The sequence below is a fragment of the Halichoeres trimaculatus genome, unplaced genomic scaffold, assembly GCF_033239565.1.
Source record: "Halichoeres trimaculatus isolate MK-OKI-2021-1 unplaced genomic scaffold, fHalTri1.1 fHalTri1_scaffold_12, whole genome shotgun sequence".
In the NCBI taxonomy this organism is placed as follows: Eukaryota; Metazoa; Chordata; class Actinopteri; order Labriformes; family Labridae; genus Halichoeres; species Halichoeres trimaculatus.
In genome coordinates this window covers 22,228,154-22,247,939 of record NW_027437190.1, presented here as the reverse complement: position 1 = coordinate 22,247,939, position 19,786 = coordinate 22,228,154, and the positions used below count along the sequence as shown (strand labels likewise).

The window sequence follows — 19,786 nt, the reverse complement described above, 5'->3', positions numbered from 1 at the left end:
TAGCAGAATGAAAAGATTATAATCAAAGCGTAAAACTTTTTATCCTAGCAGTGGTACTATTTTGCTTTATGACTTCATAGCACCAGCGAGGAAGTGGAGCTGGAGCCTGTGCAGCTGCTGTTGTTCCATATATCATAACACCCAGTTCAGGTCAGCACAGTGAGTGTGTAATCTGGGACGTTTCATAAAATACAGTCTGAGGTATTTTTGCAGTGCATCGACTGAGATAATAAACAGCTTAAAGAAGGAAACTTAAGTGCTTTCTGACTCTGCATTTCTGATGCACGGTTATCACAACTTGAAGTAAAAAACACTCACTCATCGAACATTTTTTGCCTTTGTCTGTTTTATTTTCTACAAGGCCAGCCGTGCACTAAGCTGTGTAATGTCTGTGATATATCAGTAAACACAATGTAAGTCAGAAATATGTGGAGCTGAAATGATTTGTTGTTTCCAAGTGAAATGACTTACATTTTCTCGCTCTAGCTTCTCATGTACAGTTCCTTATTTTACACAACAAAGAGTCTGAAGATACCACACTGGCCTCGTGGAAAGTGATGCATTTGTAAGATTTGTGCTGCAAGAAACTGAATTTGAATTATGACATCAAATTTAAAAAGCATGATCTGACATTGAATTTAATGTTAGGACAATAAATTTATTTGCTTTGAAAATGTTTTCAGCCCATTTAAAAATCAACTCAGTTTCCTAAATTCAAAAATAAAGAATTTAATTTCAGTTCACACAGTTCATTTAGTTTTACTTTAAATTTTACTCCAGTATGGCATGGCCATTAAAACCTGAAAAATCTCCCTTTTGGTCCAGTCCTTGAAACTTAGAACCAAAGCAGTAACCAGCCCCAGTATCTGCAGTGATGCCAGGGCTAACATAACGAGTACAGCCACAGACTGGACTGAGAAAGGGTTTTTGCGGTCATGAAGAGGATTTCTTTGACTTTGAGCTCAATTAATCTTTCTCATGGATGTAAATGACATAATAGTCGTACCGCACTGAACTGCACTGAAATGAATTTGGCAAACTAGAATTAAATTTTGTATTGTTGAATAGTAGCTGCTGTAGCTATTATATTACTTAACTGTTTTCAATTTAGTTAGCGCCGTCAGTGTTAACGTGTTAATTGTGCTGCGATTAAAATCCAGTTAATTTGTTTTTTTTTTTAAACTGTATGTTATTTGTTCCTTTTGACACACTGTATCAGAGCTACAACAGTGTCTCAGCTTCCTGCAGCTGCCTTGACAAGACATCACTGTGCTTTTAAGCGACACATTCACTTAAAAACCATCAAGATGTCTCAGTTGACAAGCCAAATATAATGTGCACTTAATGTCAAACCACATTAAAACATCACTGAAATACTTTGAATCTTAGGTGCAGCTACTGAGACTGATGTCAGCAGGCACCTGCATCTCCAAAGTCAACAGAAAACATTTCTGGAGTGTGTGAATCACTATAGAATAGCACTTTTTTTGAATGAGCAACTGTTAGCAAAGGCTGTATTTGACAGGATAACACTTAGAAGCTGTCTCCCATCTCCAAGTTATGATTCAACACCTGCACAGGTAGTTGGAATAATTAATCCAAAAGGCAAGATCATAAGGTATTTGCAACCATCTGTTCCCCCATCAAGACATTGCTAGAATAAATGGTTGAAATGTAGAATGATAGAATTACAAACATGCAATTGAAATTGTGATTATTCACCATCAACTATTGAAACTAAGCGATTAATTGTGATTGTAAAATTCAATCATTTGACAGCCCTATTCATATTAGCAGTCACATTAATAAAGATACCATGCTTAGGGGGGCAGAAGAGCTAAAAATGGAGATGTGTTCAGGTGAAGGTTGCCCGAAGGCCTTCTTGATAAATGTGAAGCATGAGCCAGTGTAGCACAAAATCATTAGATCAAACCCCAAACCTCACTTGAGTCTATAACAGCAGGACAGACAGGAGAGAAACGGAGCTGCAGAGATCATGTGAATGGCATGCAGTGGGATCAGCCAGGGGAAAAAGGGAAGTGTAGGCCGTGTGTTTGAAGGTAAATGTATGTTGGCAGTAGCTAAAGGGGGGAAAGAGTGAGATCACGATGCAGGAGGAGAGAGGACTCAGTTACTGAACCATCAGCGGTGGTAATGAGACACAGGTGCAGCCCAGGGAACCACATCCCCTATCAGAGAGGATGATGGGAAGTCTAAAAAGCAATCTGCGTTACTGTGGAGCTACAAGACAAAAGACTCAATGCAGCATTTCACTTTGATAGAACATTATTACTTATTAGCATGCTCTCCCCCACAGGAGTTCTTGAACAATCACCCGAAAACAGTAGGCACCCTAGGGACGTGTCATTACTCTGGGCGCCCAGGTTTTTTTTGCAAAGTCTCCATTCATTTGCATCTATTTTGGGCTGCCTAGTTAAAAAATCATAAGTGCAACACATTAAAAACAAGCCTGACACGAAGCCACATCATAGGAATAATTCTGGGGCTTTGTTTGTAGTTCATCAACAACTCTGATCATTCCATTTAGACTTGGTTTTCAAACATATGCTAATGAATGTGGAGCCAGGAGAAGCTGGCGCGTTGTTGCAGCGCTGCAACTGATTTCAGCACATGATTGTTAATGAACTTATATTTGGACTTTGCTTGCTAAAAACAGAAAACGTGTGGTTTTGAAAATTTGCTTTGAAAATTGGCTAGCAGAAAGTGTGTGAAAAAAGGAAAGCTTATAGAAGACTGATGGGAGAATGAAAGGTGACAGATTGAGATAGGAGAGAGGAACAGAGGACAGAAAGGCACAAGAAAAAAGGTGCTAAGAAGGCGTCAGGGGGATTGAATCAGAGAAGTGTGTGTGAGGACTTGAGCTGCAGATACGCACTGCCTGCCTCAGGCTAGCTGAGGTGTCTACTGTTGCTCCTTTCCTTGTTTTTATACTTCACCAACTTTGAGATTAGTCAAAGGCATGAACCAGATGGAGGGCTGAGGAAGAGAGAACCCCAGAAAAGAAATATGTGTGCATGCAGCGCGTGTAGAGTGGGAAAGAGGAAGAGGATAAGTGTGACTGAAACTGGTACGGTCAGCAAGTGCATGTGGTTTCAGGGGTTTATTTGAGTGTCAGACATCAGAGAGAGTAAGAGAATGGCCTTTGTATGCAGCCAGCACTGAGTGAGTAAATATTTTGGAAGGGCATGCTGCGTCGGTGGATTGTTCTTTCAGGCAGCAGGGGGACAACAGAAAGGGGAGGGAGGGGGGAGATTAAAGGGAAGGAGACGGCGAGCTAAAGGAAACTGTGAAGCAGCAGCTATGTTTATTCCACCATGCAGAGACGAAGACACAAACTGAGCTTTGTACCGCGCCCAGGCTAACTTAATGTTCGAGCTAGCTGTGAGACGCTAGCATGCACTGCTTTCCTCTTTCCCCTTCATTTGCTGCCAAATGACATCGCTTACTCGGCTGCGGGGTTGCCCTCGCTGCCAGCCGCTGCTATCATGAATGAACAGTGTGTACTTCTCAGGGTCCCTACCTCTCCTCAGGGTGCTTCTCAACGGGGTGAAGGTGTACACTACAGGACGTACGATGATATTCATGCTGAGAAATCCTTGTTAGAGCGATGCTTGATGTGCCTCATTTTCTCCTGCAACATGAACAAACAAGCTGCATGCAAAACACGCACATGACCTCTGTGCTGCTCCTGTTGTGTTGTATGTATGTTTTGCTATTGTGTTAAGGCAGGACAGCTCCAGTGGGGGATAAGGGATAAGAGGTTCATTCATTCATTCCTCGCACACATACACACACACTCTCAACACACACACACACACACACCTCCCTCCTAGGCCTTTCATCTTTACTCTCACAGGCGTCTCTTGTTCTGTCAGGGAGAAAAAGGGGGGAGAGAGAGATCGAGGAAGGATGTCTGAGAAGGGGTGAGAGAAGGGTGGGTTAAAAAGGGGAGAAAAAGAAGGAAACAAGCGATTCAAATTTCCTGTCCCCTTAAAAAATCATCGACCCATACGCCCCTCCTGACTTCATTTGTAGAGAGAGTAACAGGTTGCAGAAGCACCCTCTCTGCCTCCCTGCTCTACCAGCTCCTTTTCATCTTCTTGCACCCTTCATCTCTTTAATTGTATCCTTCTCATGTCATCCCCCATTGCCTCGCCCTTACCTCCCCCCTCCCTCCCAGTTTCTCTCTTCCTGCTCTGTCCATCCCTTGCTCTCCCTGGGGCTTGCCTCAGTGGGTCGGTTCCAGTCTGTCTGTTTGCTGATGACTCCACTTGGAGCAGATGTGATGCTCAGCAGCTGTTGCTCTGCTCTGCAGCAGCATCCACCCCCCTCCCCTCCACTTCATCCTCCCCTTCATTTCTCCCTCTGCCCCCCCCCCATATCTCTCATGTTCTTGTTTATCTACATGTCTTTTTGTTTCCTGCTGTTTGACTTTAATTTGGCAAAATAATTTAATATATATCCCTTTGTCTTCCCTCACCAATTCGCTTCACTCCCCATCCTCCCTGTTGCAGCCGTTAACATTCAACTATATTAGGAATTTAGTCATAACAATAAGTCGGGAATCTGTGTGTTTGTCTGCCTTGCGAATGCCAACTGTCACACTACAATCATAGAAAAGAATTGTGCGGCATTGATGGCAGCATTGCAAAGGCCAGAGGGAGGGTATTGTTCCAACATAAATCATCAGAAACAAATGAGATGTGAGTGTGTTTGTATCACTGGGTAGATAAACAAAAACACGCTGTGTTGTTGGAAGCCGGGCCCAGAGCTAGATTTAGAAAATCTATGTTTAGCTTGATGTTTAGATATATGGAGACAAAATGGGACTTGGACATTTGCAGGATGATAAAGTGAGTTTTATTTAGCCTAACTCCCACCAGCGGCCTGCTCCTGTTGGACTTATTAGAATCTTTATTGGCTTTTCTGTGTCCATTTGTTTTCTCTCTGTCTCTGCCTCTGTGAGGATTAGCTGGCTGTTGAACTGAGCATCCTCTGACAGGTGCCCTCTTGTCTGAGATGAGAAGAGGCAGGAGGAGGATGGAGGCGGGAGGGGGGGGTGCCACGTCACTTTGATGACTTCAGCCTGGAGAAATGTGTTTCTGGACAGGCGTGTATGTGTGTATGTGTGCGTGTGTAACAGGGCGCATGTGTGTTTAAGCGTGCATGCGCGTGTCACATCTGTAATTGGCTGCTGCTAGAGCTGCTGCCATGCTCAAAGCGTGGCCTCTGATCTCGTGGAAATCTGGGATCAGCGTGGCAGATCCGCCTGCTAATCAGCACTCAGAACCCCTCGCACAGGAATATCAAACCTGCTCTCCGCTCTGGGGACTGGAATATCACCGCGCTTGGGATTTAATCGCTCCAGAAATCCCCTAATGGGAAACGTTACATGGAGTCTAATTTGTGGATGTGGAGATAAAACTTTGTCCTTTGTGTGTGTGTGTGTGTGTGTGTGTGTGTGTGTGTGTGTGTGTGGTTGTGACTGTAATAGTGTTTATGTGTTCTGTGCACGACCGAAACACTGATAAGAGGTATCGACCACACTTTGCCCCTGTGCTCTTAGATGATAAGATTACAACAGGGCCAGATCAGTGGTGGCTTTCTGTGCACTTTACCCTCCACGCTCTCTTTCCTCTCTGTTCCCAGCGAGGATTCATGGTGGCACACAGCACAGCGTCATCGGGAAATTCATAAGGGGGAATCATCACTCATTCCTGGTTCCCCTTTGAGGACTGCGCTAATTAGCCGGCGTCTGTGATTAGTTGGCTTGTGTTTGATGTGCTTCACTCCTCTCCCTCTCCGTCGAAAAGGCTGCCTGCCTCCCTGCCTCCCTGCCTGCCTGCGCTGCGATTTGGCTGTGTGGTGCACCGAACACACACAAGCTGACACGCAAAAAGGAGACGTACAAGCTGCGCACACAGCAGCAGAGTTTCCCCCTTCCTTTTGGAGTCACTGCAGGTGGCCTCAGAGACACAGTATCAGACAACACACGCTCACACAGCTCCAAACCAAAGCACCTAGCACTTCAGTAGAAAGTTGTTAATATTTTACCACTGCATACCGAGAACTCTGTTTACTTTCACTTTGAGAGTTTGAGCCTGTCAATGAAATTCCCCTGAAATCCCAGCTGTTACACTGTGCTTACTGTAGCAACATTGGGCGTGGGTGGCTAGCTGAGAAGTGGATTTACTTAACTTAACCCCGAGTGATTACAGCTAAAGATGAGCGAATTATGAATGTAATTAAATTTGTACAAATCCCCCCTTTGCTCCCCTTCTGCTTTAGGTCTCAATGGCAAAGCGCAGTAGGGGAAATTCACCCTGCGTTTAATACGACACAAATAAGAGCGATCCTCTGGTGCGTGACAGAGCACTGTCTAATTACACAGAGGCTGTGATATTGAAGAGGCCCGTCTGTCCTTGAAGCTGGTCACTGGAGCATGGCAGGGCCATCTCTGTCTGTTCATACCCCCATCTTTCTGTTCCTCAATTTCCAATTCTTTATTTGTCACTGTGCCTTCAGGGGAGGGGGGTAAACAAAGGAAGCGCCAACCCCGATGTAATGACGACTTGATAGGGGACGGCTCCAGCAGCTCATGGGTTTTTGTGTGTGTGTGTTATGTTGTGTTGTGTTGTCCTCCTTATGAGTCCTGGAAAGCGACTCCAATCTTCTGACGGTCAGATAAATTGCAGCATCATTGTGACTGCTGAGCCTCTACAGGGTAAAAACCAGGTTTGATGCGGTTGTTCTGGAAGCTGGATCCACCACTGTTTGCCTCTCAGGCAGATAAAGGTGTTGAAAAAGTCTGTTTGTCCTCAGAAAAAAAGCATAAAGAGAAGAAACTGATACTTAAGTTTTTTTCAGCTTTTTTTCATGGACATTAAAAACTTAAATTTGACTTTTAATCAACCTCACTTTCTTTTGGTTTCTTAGATTAGACTTGATTTTGTATAACAGACTGATAGACATTATTACATTCTTTATGTTGACTTAGACATCCATGTTGCATGTTGCCAAGTTAATGATTGAACATAACAGCAAAGGATTTTTATGATCTGGTGAGTCACTTTTGATGATCATCCTTTGAGACTTCTGACCTTCGCACCCTTTAATCACAACTGAATAAGTGTTGTTCACACCTTTTTCAAGTTTATTACACTGAAACACAGGTAATTGGATTCCTTTGTTACCAGTAAATTGCTAGAGAAATAATTGAGAAAAGCTCATTTGAAAATCCTTTATCTCTCCTGGCTATATCGTCCTCGTATATTTCCTTTTGTGAATAGTTTTCAATGCGTCTGGTTATGTCTCTTCTTTTTGTTGCCGATGTTGTTTTTGAACGATAATTCGAGTTGTTGTGCGAAGTGGTTCCAGAAGTCTCTCCCTGACTGTGGCAGTATAACAAGCTGTCACCAGATTCGACTTTACTGCCTTTAATTATTTTAACAGGTCGACTTGAGAGGAAACACAAGTTTATACGTTGCTCTCTCTTTGATCTGTCTCCTTGAGCTGCACGTCTGTTTGTCTATTACTTGTTCATTCATCCATCAACATCAAAACAGTGCAGCGTGTTCCCAAGGCAAGTCGTCATAGTGGCTGTCCTTCAGGGAATAATCAAAATTGATCTTGACATTCAGTACAAAGAGACGTGGCGGAGAGGGCAGAAACGGCTGTGCACAGCTTCCACATACGTTCCTCTGCTGTTCATTATTCTTCTGCACCATTGTTACTTCACAGAAACTTCTGTCCAACCCTTTTTTTCTCATATCCTTTCTGTCCCTGTTTTGTCCCCTCCCTCTTCGATTTCACCTTTCCCTTCCTCTTTTATGGGAGGGCTGATGGGAGGTGTGTGTTGAGGTTTCATCTTACCTGGCTCCTATTGAGGCCTGGAGACAATGAGTCGTTCACCTCCGCCCTCACGGCTCACTGCAGACCTGCGGGAAGGAAACTGTGACTCCAGCGGTGCAGCCGCTCTGATACTCAAAGCCTGGTTTCCTGTTGGACTTTAATTGCTTCACTTATCTTGAGTTAAACACTCTTATCTCTTTGTTCTGTTTTCCCACAATCTACCTGCGTAATGTTTATTAATGATCGCCATTTTCCCGTCACATTGTTGATAAAAGACTTTTAAAAGCATGTCCCCTTTTATTTCATTTTCTTAAACCCAGGTGTACTGATCAGCTATCTACATGTGACATTTATGCAAATTAGGCACGGCTTACCAAGACCATGACTCATCATCATTATAAATCACATCGTTTGCTCTTGTGTTTGCAACACTCCTTCAGGAGCAGACACTCTTTAAGTTTTTTTCCCACAGTTGTGGGTGTCGAATTTTGGATCATAACTCGCCTGTCCACTCTCATCCTTCCCTGCAGACGCTGTTCCTGCTCTCCTACACAGACTTCAGTAATTCAATCCAGCTGGTTGTTGCTGGCTGTTGCGATGGACACAGTCATCCGTTTATCATAATATTGGGACTCACCTCCTTGTTTGTTTGCTTGTTGTGCCTGACCTTCTGTCTTCCATATGGCTGTCATTGATTTGGTAGCATGCTGTGTGTGTGATCCTTGCGACAGATTGACTGTGCTAATAACAGTCTCCCGCATTTTAATCCTTTAATGTGCAGTATAAATTGGATTGGTCGCTCAACCCCCTCAGCACGGAATGAGCCGTGTTTTTGACGGCTTTCTTGACCAATGGGCTTGTCAGAAGGAGGCTGAGTGACAGCTCCTGAGACTGTGGGGAGAGCAGCTTGGAAATGAGGCCCCCTCCTTTGCCAAGGTGAAGTAAAGGTGAATGTTGTCTACGGAGAAACCTGGAAACACAGCTGTGTTTAGGTCCGGGGGCGGGGTTGCCATGGAATTCCTCGCGCTTTAACAGGCATTTTTTTTTTATTTTAGGGTAAAAAGATCACACCCAGCTTGAAATATCCTCCCTGACACCTTGGTAGACTCTCACATCTGAGTGTTGTTAGAGAGGTGAAAATAGGACGCATAATCACATTATGTTAACAACTGACACACTGAGGGACGGATGTATACACACATGCACATACACCAAATGATGGATGAAGATATAAAAAGACACACACAGCCCTCCTTGGACATTCATGGGAGCTATTTCCTCCAGCTGTGCAATTGTGCTTGATCTTTGAGTCGCTTTACAGACACAGCAACACATTCACTGTTAGACACACTGCAAGGTAAGCTCACTGCAAGAGTTGATAAAGATGGACAAGGACACAGTATGCATAATAGGAAATGGATCAAGATATTTCTGAGAAACTGAGCCAAAACCTGTCTGAAAAAATATTTTCCCAAAGCCACTGATTTAAATTTTATCCTTGCACACTGGCGGGAGATCTGTCACATCGGTCGCCCTGCAGTTAAAAACCCCAAATTCCATGCAGGGCTAAAATAACATGCCCAGTACAATTACCATGAGGAGCGATGGCACACAGGGCTAGAATGAAGAAGTCAGACAAAAAAAGAACCAGCAGAGTCTCAACAAAAAAAAAAGAAACTAGTCAAGAAAAAGAAGAATGAGCCAGAGGGATGAAAAGGATTTATTCCAAAATGAAAAGACAGGACAGGCCTATTTCGCAGAGAGAGGAAAAAAGAAAGTGAGCGATGCCGAGAGAAGGCGAGGGTGGTGGAGGTAGAATGATGTGCAGGGCCCGGGCAGACAAAGCAGAGCCAGGAGCCGCAGGGGAGCCGGGTGTCTGTCAGCCATCGAGCCAGTAAGTTATTCAGTCACTTATTCAGTGGGTTGGAGCGATAGCATTGGAGAGGCAGTATAGAAGCAAGCAGTTATTTGTTTGGCTCAGGAGAGTTGTGTCCTTTTCTGCCCACAGTAAACTGCAAGTTACAAGTGAGGCTTTACTGACCCTAAACGGGCCCAGCGCCAGATAAAAACATGCAGCACCGTAGAAAAAAAACTGCCCCGGTAATTTTCCTTTTTGTGTGGTTTATACTTTATTCTCCTCTACTTTCACAGTCACTTTATTCCTTTATATCCCAGGGTGCTTCTTTATTCTTCGACCAGCTCATTCCTTTCCTCATCCACCCCCCCCCACCCTCTTGTGGGTCAGGTACAGTGTAGATGTTGGTGTTTATTAATAATGAAGAGATGAGAGGAGGAGGAGGAGGAGGAGAAGATGAATTATTCACCTGATGGAGAGGAGCGCCTCTCCACCCTGTGTGTGCGCGCATTTCCAATGGTGTGTATTTCTCTGACTGTGGTTATGGTTTACCTAGCAGTTGTATGTGTGAAAATGCGTTTTGTCTCACCTCAACCACACACAGTCACACAATCGCACATACACTTTCTAGACTGCTTTGCAAATCATTTTTATCTCGTATGCATGCTTTTCCCATAGCTTGGCGGATCCTAAATGATTAAACGTGTGGTGTACGTTGCCTCTCTGAAGAAGTGCGATATCATGGAGTAAAACAAAGGAAACCACTGACTGTGTACATCTGATGGATCAATCCTGGTGTCAAAAAATTCATCTGAACCAACAGGATTCACTTTTCAGACATGTCTGACCACCAGAGCTTACTCGACTTGAAATATTCTGTTTGTGATGTGGACATAACTTAGAATGGAAGATGAGGGCTGAGGCATGGAGAGGTTCAAAGAGAAATGTGCACACGGCCTCTAATGTTTGTAATTTCATGTCAGGGTCCTGGTTGTTAAATGGTCGAGAGATCCCTCTGTGAATTCCTTCACTTTGCCCCTTTCTTTGTGTCAGCCTCATGCATACTGTATGAACTTATTCTCAAGGCAAGAATAAGGTCACAGTCCAGCTCGGGGTGCAGGAGGTTTGGGTGTTTCCAGCTAAAGTGTACACACTTTCAAGAGTATGAAACTGTATTTTTGAAGGGTTTTTAAACTTCCCTGCTGGGCTCTTTTTCATTAAGAAGATACACTTAATTGAATTGGCAAATGCTTATTTTCGCAAATGATATTCGCTGCAGTCCTAGGGCATGTTTGTTATAAACAGGCAGCTAAATAGGAATATGCATCAGTATACAGATGCATGTGTACACAAACACACACACAACCTCATCAAACACACACACACACACCTCCCTGTGCAGATTTCTCCTCCAGCTGTTCATGTCTCCTTGGCACTTTGAAGCCTGCTCATGTCTCCCCGTGTCCCTCCCTCCAAACCCCTCTTTCTCCTTCACTCCCCTTCTGTTACATTTCATGCGTTTCTGCTTCCCTTCCTCATCCCTGCCTGTGTGTCTGCTTCTTCCGTCTCTTTCCGCACAGTCTGTGTTCGGAGTCAGTTATCAAATGTTTCATCATGTCACTCTGAACAAAGTGAAATGTAGCACCCTCTTCTTTTTGCACCTTTTTTTCCACTCTCTGCTCCTGTTGCATCACAAGAGCTGCTTTTTTTTACCTCCTGTGTCTCCTCCATGCAACCTCACTGTAACACCTAACCCTTTTTAGCACTTCTCCTTTGTTACATCCCAAACATAATTGACATCTATGTTAATATTTGAGTGCAGATCTCATCCAGTACTCTTTGAAGTGCACATTTTTCTCAGGCAAAAGAGCTTTGACCAGAAATCCCCTAGTTGTAAAGCATGAATGGATTATAACAGGATGTCATCTGAGAAGTCCATAATGAGCAGTGGCTACTTCTAAATGTAGCTTTTCCCATGTGCTATCGATTGGCCCCTTATAGAGAGCCAAACGGAAAGGTCAATGAGAAGACGAGACACATTTCAAGTCTTCATTTCCTAGTTTTATTCTTGGCTTGTCAAACTGCCTCGCCTGTCAAAGCTAAGCTGCATTCCCACTCTGCTCCCTGCATACCAAAGTATGCACGTCAAAACGGCCGTGTGTGTGTGTGTGCACGTACAACGTATGCAGGTTTGTATGTCTGTATGTGTGTCTGCGTTTGTGCGCGTGTGAAGGTCAGAGGATTTGGCGCAGCAACAGTGTCGGGTAGCAGCAGCAGACAGCAGGTCCAGGCTGGTGCGGTTCCAGATTTCAGCTGATAGCTGCTATTAGTGCACACCAGCAGCAGTGTGGACATGACACGCAGCCTGGGCAGTGTCACTGTTTTTGTTTGGACTCTGTAGAGGCAGCGTCACACACAAGTCACTTTTAAGGGCAGTACACAGGCAAATTGAACTGCAATGTGAGATAGCATCTGTTAGATTTAATGCTGTTTGATTTGCCTCCTTATGAGTTTTCAAAGCTGCACAAACTGGCAGATACAGTCCCGAAGAGATGAAGAGTCAGCACCCAAATTATTGGGGCATCAGTCAAAGAAACTGTGATATTAGGTTTATAAAAGAACCATATTGGAGATTTACCAAGGTGGCCACAAGCTGTTGCTCTTCATGAGGTTAGTGATGAAATTTGGACTTTCACATCCACTGCTCAAAAATTGGATGCTTATCTGTAAAAAAATAAAAAAGTGCTGTGACTCCCACACATGCATCTACCAGTACAGAAGTGAACACTCTCAAACATCCTTCAGAGCCTAAAGTCAGCACTTTAATCTCAGTAACAGTTTCATTTCCAGTCCATTTGCTGGAGCACAGAGGGCCAAAACAACAGGAAAATGTGTCACTGTCCTGACACAACAGAATGCACCATACAGAAGTACAACCTCAGTAATAATCGTGGAATTGAATCGGCTTCTCTTTGCCAATGTCTCCAAAAAAACAAAATTGCACACTGGGATCTCACGAAGCTGGTATTTGGCAGAGCTTTCATTTAGAAACCACTTGTATCCAAGGCCAGAAACACAAACACGCAGACACGGGGAATAAAAGCTTGACTCTCCAACAATGAAGAAGTAGCAAGATCTGATAGAGCATCCTTTAGTCTTTCTCTACAGTCAGGTTCTTTGTGCACAGGAAGTTTAAGGATGCTTTTAAACCAGAGTATCTCCTAGCTTCTGTTTTACAAAGTGGTGAAAACAAGAACACTCAACAGCCATTTAATAAAAGCAAGGAATTCCAAGGCGTCTTGCTCCAGGAGTGTTTTGGCTGAAAGACGAAAAGTCCTCCATATTCACATAAGATCAAAACCCTTCACCTTTAAATGGACATTTATTTATCGAGTGCGAGCTGAAACATAATTCACTGCTCTTTGCATCGACCCGATGTGGGCTGGAGCTGCAAATGCGGGTGGTTTATTTTAGTCAAAGGCAAGCAATCATTAAGTCTCAGAGACTGCTGAAATGCCACTCTGAACAATTCTTTCTATCATGAAGTCTGACCAAAAATGTCTCCCACAGTCATCAGAAATACTCATTTCATTACATCATCAGTGGCACCCTGGGGTCCAACACTCAGCATGTCCGGTCGTCCAGTTGAAAGGTGGGCTGGGAGTCATTTTAATTCCTCGTTTTGAGAAAAAGAGATTATGTCAGGAGATGATGAGAAGATAAGTCAGAGAGAAAGAGAAAGCAGGGAGAGACAGACTCCATCAGAACAGAGAAGTGATGCTCCACCCTGCACTTCATACTGCCTGTATCAAAGCTATTACTCTTCAAGGAGGGACGAGGGTTGGCACAACAATAACAACAACAACGAGAGAATAATGGAAATGGAGAAATTCACACAGAGGTGGAAGAATAATGAAAGCCCAGAATGCTTATTGAGGCAGCAGTGTGCTGGAAAGGCCAAAGAAAACACACACCCACAGTCTGTCTATCACGCAGGCACACAGGTACACACACAAGTGCTCACGCAATGTGTGCTAGGAAGCAATCTGCAGGAACATGGAGAATGAGGAAGCTTCATTTCAAGTCACCTGACAGTGCATAGCCACTAGCTTGATGAAATGGCAGAGAGTCAGTGAGCTCTGAAGGCCATTAGATATTTTAGGTGATGGCCTGCGCTCGCCGTCCCCTGACGCCGTGCTTTCACTCCGCTATAGCCGGGATCAGGCAGAGGACATGAATGCCATTAGATGTCACACTCAAGCAGCATGGAGTCAGGACAGTAAGCGTATGTGGGTGTATAAGCCACAGCTGGCTTGACTGTCATGCAGAGAAATTAAGGTTTTTTTGTTTTGTCTTCCTTTGGCTCATTCACTCTTTCTTTCCCTCTTTATCACAGCCTGTGTTTCTCACAAGGTCAGGTATGAAGTCTATCCTGCCTCTCTCGTGCTCCACACCTCCCCGCTCTGCTCCCCTCATCTGCCTCTTCTCGCTCTGTTTCTCTCCACCTGTACCACCCCCGCCGCCTCTCCATTTTTAGTCTCTTCCATCACTTCTCTTTTTGATTCTCACCTACGTCCTCTTTCATTTCTCGCGTCTTATGTCTCTCCCTTTTGTCCCTCAGATGTCTCCTATTAACCTTGTTTATAGCCCACACCATCTCCCTTCTTCAGGATCCTCCTCTTCTCTCATCTATTTTTTCACCACTTTTCTCTCCTTCTTTCACTCTCTATTCTTGGCACCGCGTTCTCTTTGCGCACTTTCATCCCCACTTTCCGTGCCCGCCCCCCTCCCCTTCCTCTCTTCCCACCTCTCCTCCCCTGCTCCCATCCTCCATCACTTTGGCATTCCCTGACTGTCTCTCTCCTCTCATCTTTTTCATCCTTCCATCCTCTGAGCACACTTCTTCCCTCCACCTTCCTTCCTGATTCATTTTTCCTCTTCACAGATGAATGGTGGGAAATATGGAAATGTCAGCGTGACCAGGCGGAGGATCAGAGAGTTCTGTGTTAATATGGCAGAGCTGTCGCTGCATCATCAGCATAGTGTGTGTGTGTGTGTGTGTGTTAAAGACATAATGATAGGTGACAGTGCTTAGGATGTTGAAGAGGGCAGTTTGCGTGCTGGTACGATTGTTTGTTTGTGGGCTGGTGTTTCTTTTTTGTCACCTGCAGGCAGCGATTCTACTGTAAAGTGGAGCAGCGATGACACAGGGCTTCTGTTCTCACTCTCCTCCCCTCCAACCCTCAATTTCTCTTCCTCTCTGTCCCTCTGTCGCTCCTCCTTTTCTCAGTCTTACCCTTGAACTGTCTTTTATTCCCTAATTCCCTAAGTTCCTGTCTCCCTCTGCCTCTCGCCTCCCTCTCTTCTGTTTAATATGGTCGGGGCTCCCTAAATATTTATACTGACAATTTACTGTCTCAAATGTCGCCTTGCCTCAGCATTTCTGCAAGTCTGTGTACACACACACATGCACACGCTGACTTTTTCTTCCCCGCGTCTGCTCATCTAATGACACCACGTCTTGGAGTGTTCAGGCCAGGGCTTTGGGGACTATCCAGGGGGATGAGGGCGTGCAAGTCTTTGTATGTCTTGAGTGTAATATTCATTTCCCTGGGGCTGTTTGAAGTCTCATAAGGCAGGTCCATCTCTCTGCTCGACTCTGGCAGGGGCTGACCTGTGCTGGCTTTCCTCTTATTGCCTCAGAATGACAGACAACAGGTCCAGCTCTGCTCTGCCCCCACATTATGTGTCTGTGGACACAAAATCCCTGCATGTGTGGGTGTGTGACTTTCGCACGTTGGGGATATTTGAGGTAGAGTATGTTTCCCTCAGTGCCATACTGAGTTATGACCCCCGACATGTAATGCTGACTTGGTATATAAAACCACGATCAAGAGCAGTAATCAAGGGTTTCCTAGCACTTCATCCCGCTCTGCTGCATCCTTCAGCTGTCAAAGTGCAGCTCCCATTCCCAAAGCTAATCTGTAGTTAGTCAGAGTAATTCAGGTAGACCGGCAAACGGTTGAACCCTTATGAACACTAAACACTTCTGACAGCTGAAGATCACAGGCCAGAAACTCAGCCATAAAGACGTCACGGGAAGTATGTATTTAAGATTTGTGTGTTAATGTGTCTTCCATAGGCTGAATATTAATATGGACTTCTGCTGCTCCCACTGTAAGAAATGAGGCCAAAGTACTGCCTGATGAGAGCTAACATGTTGTGCCAGTGACATATGTTGGAGAAAAGGCACGAGCAGAGGTGATCTGACTGGTGGGACTGTTATTGCATCGTTAGCTTATCGTAAAAACGTTTGACTTACCAATAAAAAGTCACATATCCAACAGGTTGGTACGTCTAGAGCAGTTCAATGACAATTATTAGTGCTTGTTAGTTTTCGCTCACAATCCTTCCTCTTTATAAGAAATATAAGGTACTAGAAAAGCACTCAGAGAGACCTCTGCCAAGCATATTGTGATTGTCACGCAACACTTAAATTCTATTTAGATGTTAGTTTCTCTTTCAGCAGACTGTCTGCTACAATTTGGTGTCAGTTGCAGGTTTGTACGATAATTTACCTGACAGTGTTGAAAATTATGATGGCCCAGTGCATATTTCATATTCCTAATCTTAGTGTCCAGAATATTGCCAGGATCTGGATTGTACTTTTACATCTGTCAGAAATTATGGTGACCGTGTCTTGTATTGTTTTGCAAAGTAATCAGGTCATTTATTGTCGAGTTATATACACATGTGGTGAAAATGGCCCTATCTCACAATAATAAAAGGCCTTGGAAAAAAACCCTGGATCCAGGCGGTGATCCAAATCACCTCCAAAATGTAATCACTTCTTCCTTATCCCATTTTGACCATTCCCTGAAAATGTCAAGATTAGTTAGTTAGTTTTTGAGTTATGTTGTTCACAGACAAACAGACAAACTCTCCCATCACAGAGAGCATGTTGGGTGTAAATGTCTGACATCATTTTCCAAATGTCTAGTTTGAGCCATATTCCACTGATATAATGAGCAGGGCAGTGTTTAACACCTGTAGGCCACTAATCGGGAGGAGCTTTATATATTTTGACTTCACTTTGGAGGGGTGCCTTGTTCTGTCGATGTGTTAATGCAGTTTTTTGCACGTTTGTTGCATTGATACACTCCAGCTTGTGTGTGTCATTAGAAAAGGAACTAGGGATGCACGATAGTGGATTTTTGCCGATATCCGATATGTTGATATATATCAAAACCCCTTTTGGCCAATACCGATACCAATACCGATAATCACAAGTTTGTTTGTTTTTTTCACTGTAAAGAAAGCCAAGTCTATCCTGTACTGGAATTTATATGTTAATCTTATTGTGACTGTCTTATTTGTTTAAGAAACACACATAAAACAAGACAAAAAACATTTGATTTTACCATAAATAAGAAATGTATTAAACTCAAGACATTCAGTATTGAAATACAGAAAAATAATTTCTTTAGATCACATGAACTTTAAATGTACAATAGATTTTTAAATATAACCAATAGCATTTGATTATTTTAGAGCTACTGTAACAACCTGGTGACAGACACAGAGCTCTGCAGTGCAAATAAATGAAGTGCTACATTTTATTTAAGGAGCTTATTTTTCGGATGGAAAATAATAATAATCCTAACTGAATAGCACCTTATTAGCTGTGCTTATCGGCAGAAATTTTCATATCTGCCGAAACCGATAAACGTGTTTTTAAGCTTTTATCAGCCGATACCGATATTGTGCCGATAATATTGTGCATCCCTAGAAGCAACAGATGAATTTTAAATCAGACACAGAGAAACTTCAGGAGAAATGCTGTAATATGCAACTAACGCTGCAAAATGTATCACTCCACCTCAAGACACAAGGACTCCAGTTGAACAGACACACAATACTCTGAAAACCTCACCAGTATAGACTAATTACATGCACTCAGGTATACTTGTGCACAACACCATGTACATGTTAGTAAACCCAGGAGATTTGACTGTAGAGTATAAACTTCTGGTTTTGTTTTCTTTTCTCGATAGTCACTTGACAGTTTGAAATTATTGTCTCTCATAACTTCATACCAATAAAACATATTTAAATGGAGGAAAAAATAGCATTGGTTTCTCTATCCAGCTCAGCACAGCTCTCTACTTCTCCCACGGGCTGCTCGGCGGTTGTCCACAGGTTCCTCTGTGGCTACAAGGGGGTTGTTTTGTGGTTGCAAATTGGGCCGGTCCTGGGAGAGTCGGTGTTATTCTAGGAAAGGCTTGTTTTCCTCCACTTTCTCACTCAGTCTTTTGCTTCGTCCTCCCTCTTCTTCTGCTCCTCTTCTGTATTGATAACTCATATCCCTCCAGAGAGAAGCAGACGTGGGGTTTATTGCTCGTCAGAGGAGAAAGACAGCACTGCCCTTTCCTCTTATCTCCTCGCCTGTGTGTGCTGTTTTTTTTCTTTTCCATTAGCCCTCCAGATCATATTAGTTTCAACACAACAGCTCTGGCTCAGCACAAACCGGTGGAACCAGTTCTGCAAGTAATTGTTTGTCTGTAGGGGAAATTTTGTTCCATCTTTGCTCTTGTATGTGTGTGTCTTACTGGTAAACACAGAAGATGCGCACACACACATTTGCACATGTAGCCCTGGCTGCAGACATTTGAAATTGTGTATCCGCAGGTAATCCAGTCTTACTTAAAACAGGTGCCATCTTGCTGACATACACTAATGCGCGCTTACTCATACAAGTAATTACATTTTCACAGAGACCTGGATTACACACACTTACACACACACATGCGCGCACACACACACGCACACATTTTTCAAGCGGACAGATTGTCATTCTAAAGCGCTCTTGCTCTTACTGTTTCTCGCACGCCTACTGACACAACACACCAAGAAAAGCATATTTATTTGGACTCTTTGCTGTTACACAGGAATGTGTCAGCACAGCAAATGGCAGGCTATAGAAAGCATCCAGATGATTTACGACCTATGAGGAAAAGAGAACTGCCTTTCTCTTCCTTCTCTTCCCCAGCACACATCCTCTTTTTTTTCTTATTTCAGCCTCTCTGTCCATGCACGCATAGACACGGAGCGATACCAGACTCTCGGCCTACTTGCCCGGGTTCACTAATGCCTGTCCTCTGTTGCAGCAGACGCTTCCTCACTGTCCTCATTTATCATCAGGAGTCTTTGTACCAACAGAGTTTTTCTGCCCCCTCTTCCTTGCCTTCTCTCCTCGTACAGGAAGGAAGGAAACAAGTGAAATTAATCTCTCTCTTTCTGTGTTCTTCCCCAGGAGTGTCAGGCAATCGGGTGAAGGTGGAGTCAGAGGTGCCGTCATACCCTGGCCAGACAGTCAACCTGCACTGTGCCTTTACAGATCCTTCTGGGAACCAGCTCACCATGGTCAGAAAGACACAACACACTCACACACTCACACACTCACACTCATGACATAATTGTTTTTCTTTCTCCAGTCAGGATTTGATTACTCCTTCTTACCACCACACTCATATCGGCTCTAAACTGGGTTTGTGGTATGAAACTGTAATAAAAATGTCTGTTTCATCCTGAAATTGCAGCCCATTGTGCTGACTTGGCACAGAACAATTTGCTGAAATTGCTTGGGACTCCAATTTTCTTTCACAATTGAAGAGAACAATCATTGGACATTAAGAGAGACCACACAATTTAATATTTGACTAAAAATGTGACTGCTTTTGGCTTAAATAAAATAATTTATAATTACGTAGTATCCTTAATTTGCAGCCAGTAAGGCAGGTAGAGTTGCAGTTAAAAGAAACATAAAATGATAAAACAGGTTAATGTGTCTGGTTTACCGACCCCATTAAACTATAACCTCACAAATCATTGCTCACAGAAATAATCCTGTGGCAAGTAATAGGTTTTTATCACATTTAGGCTTAATGTTTTATTACTCCAAACAAACAATACTAAGCTTCATTTTGCTTAAGGGGATTGAATATGGTAATGGGCACACTTCTTAGTTGCATCTCAATGAAGTGGGAAGTGCACAACTCT

The 19,786-nt window shown here is 43.6% G+C and overlaps 1 protein-coding gene across 3 annotated transcripts in view; it reads left to right on the top strand.

Moving 5' to 3' along the window:
* The window catches only part of LOC141800314 (nectin-2), an 86,463-nt gene that overhangs the window by 12,490 nt on the left and 54,187 nt on the right, over positions 1-19,786 (top strand). For all 3 annotated transcript variants that reach the window (XM_074682751.1, XM_074682750.1, XM_074682749.1), the window contains exon 2: positions 19,041-19,150. In XM_074682751.1, coding sequence (XP_074538852.1) covers positions 19,041-19,150 — 110 coding nt within the window. The remainder of the gene's footprint in view (positions 1-19,040; positions 19,151-19,786) is intronic.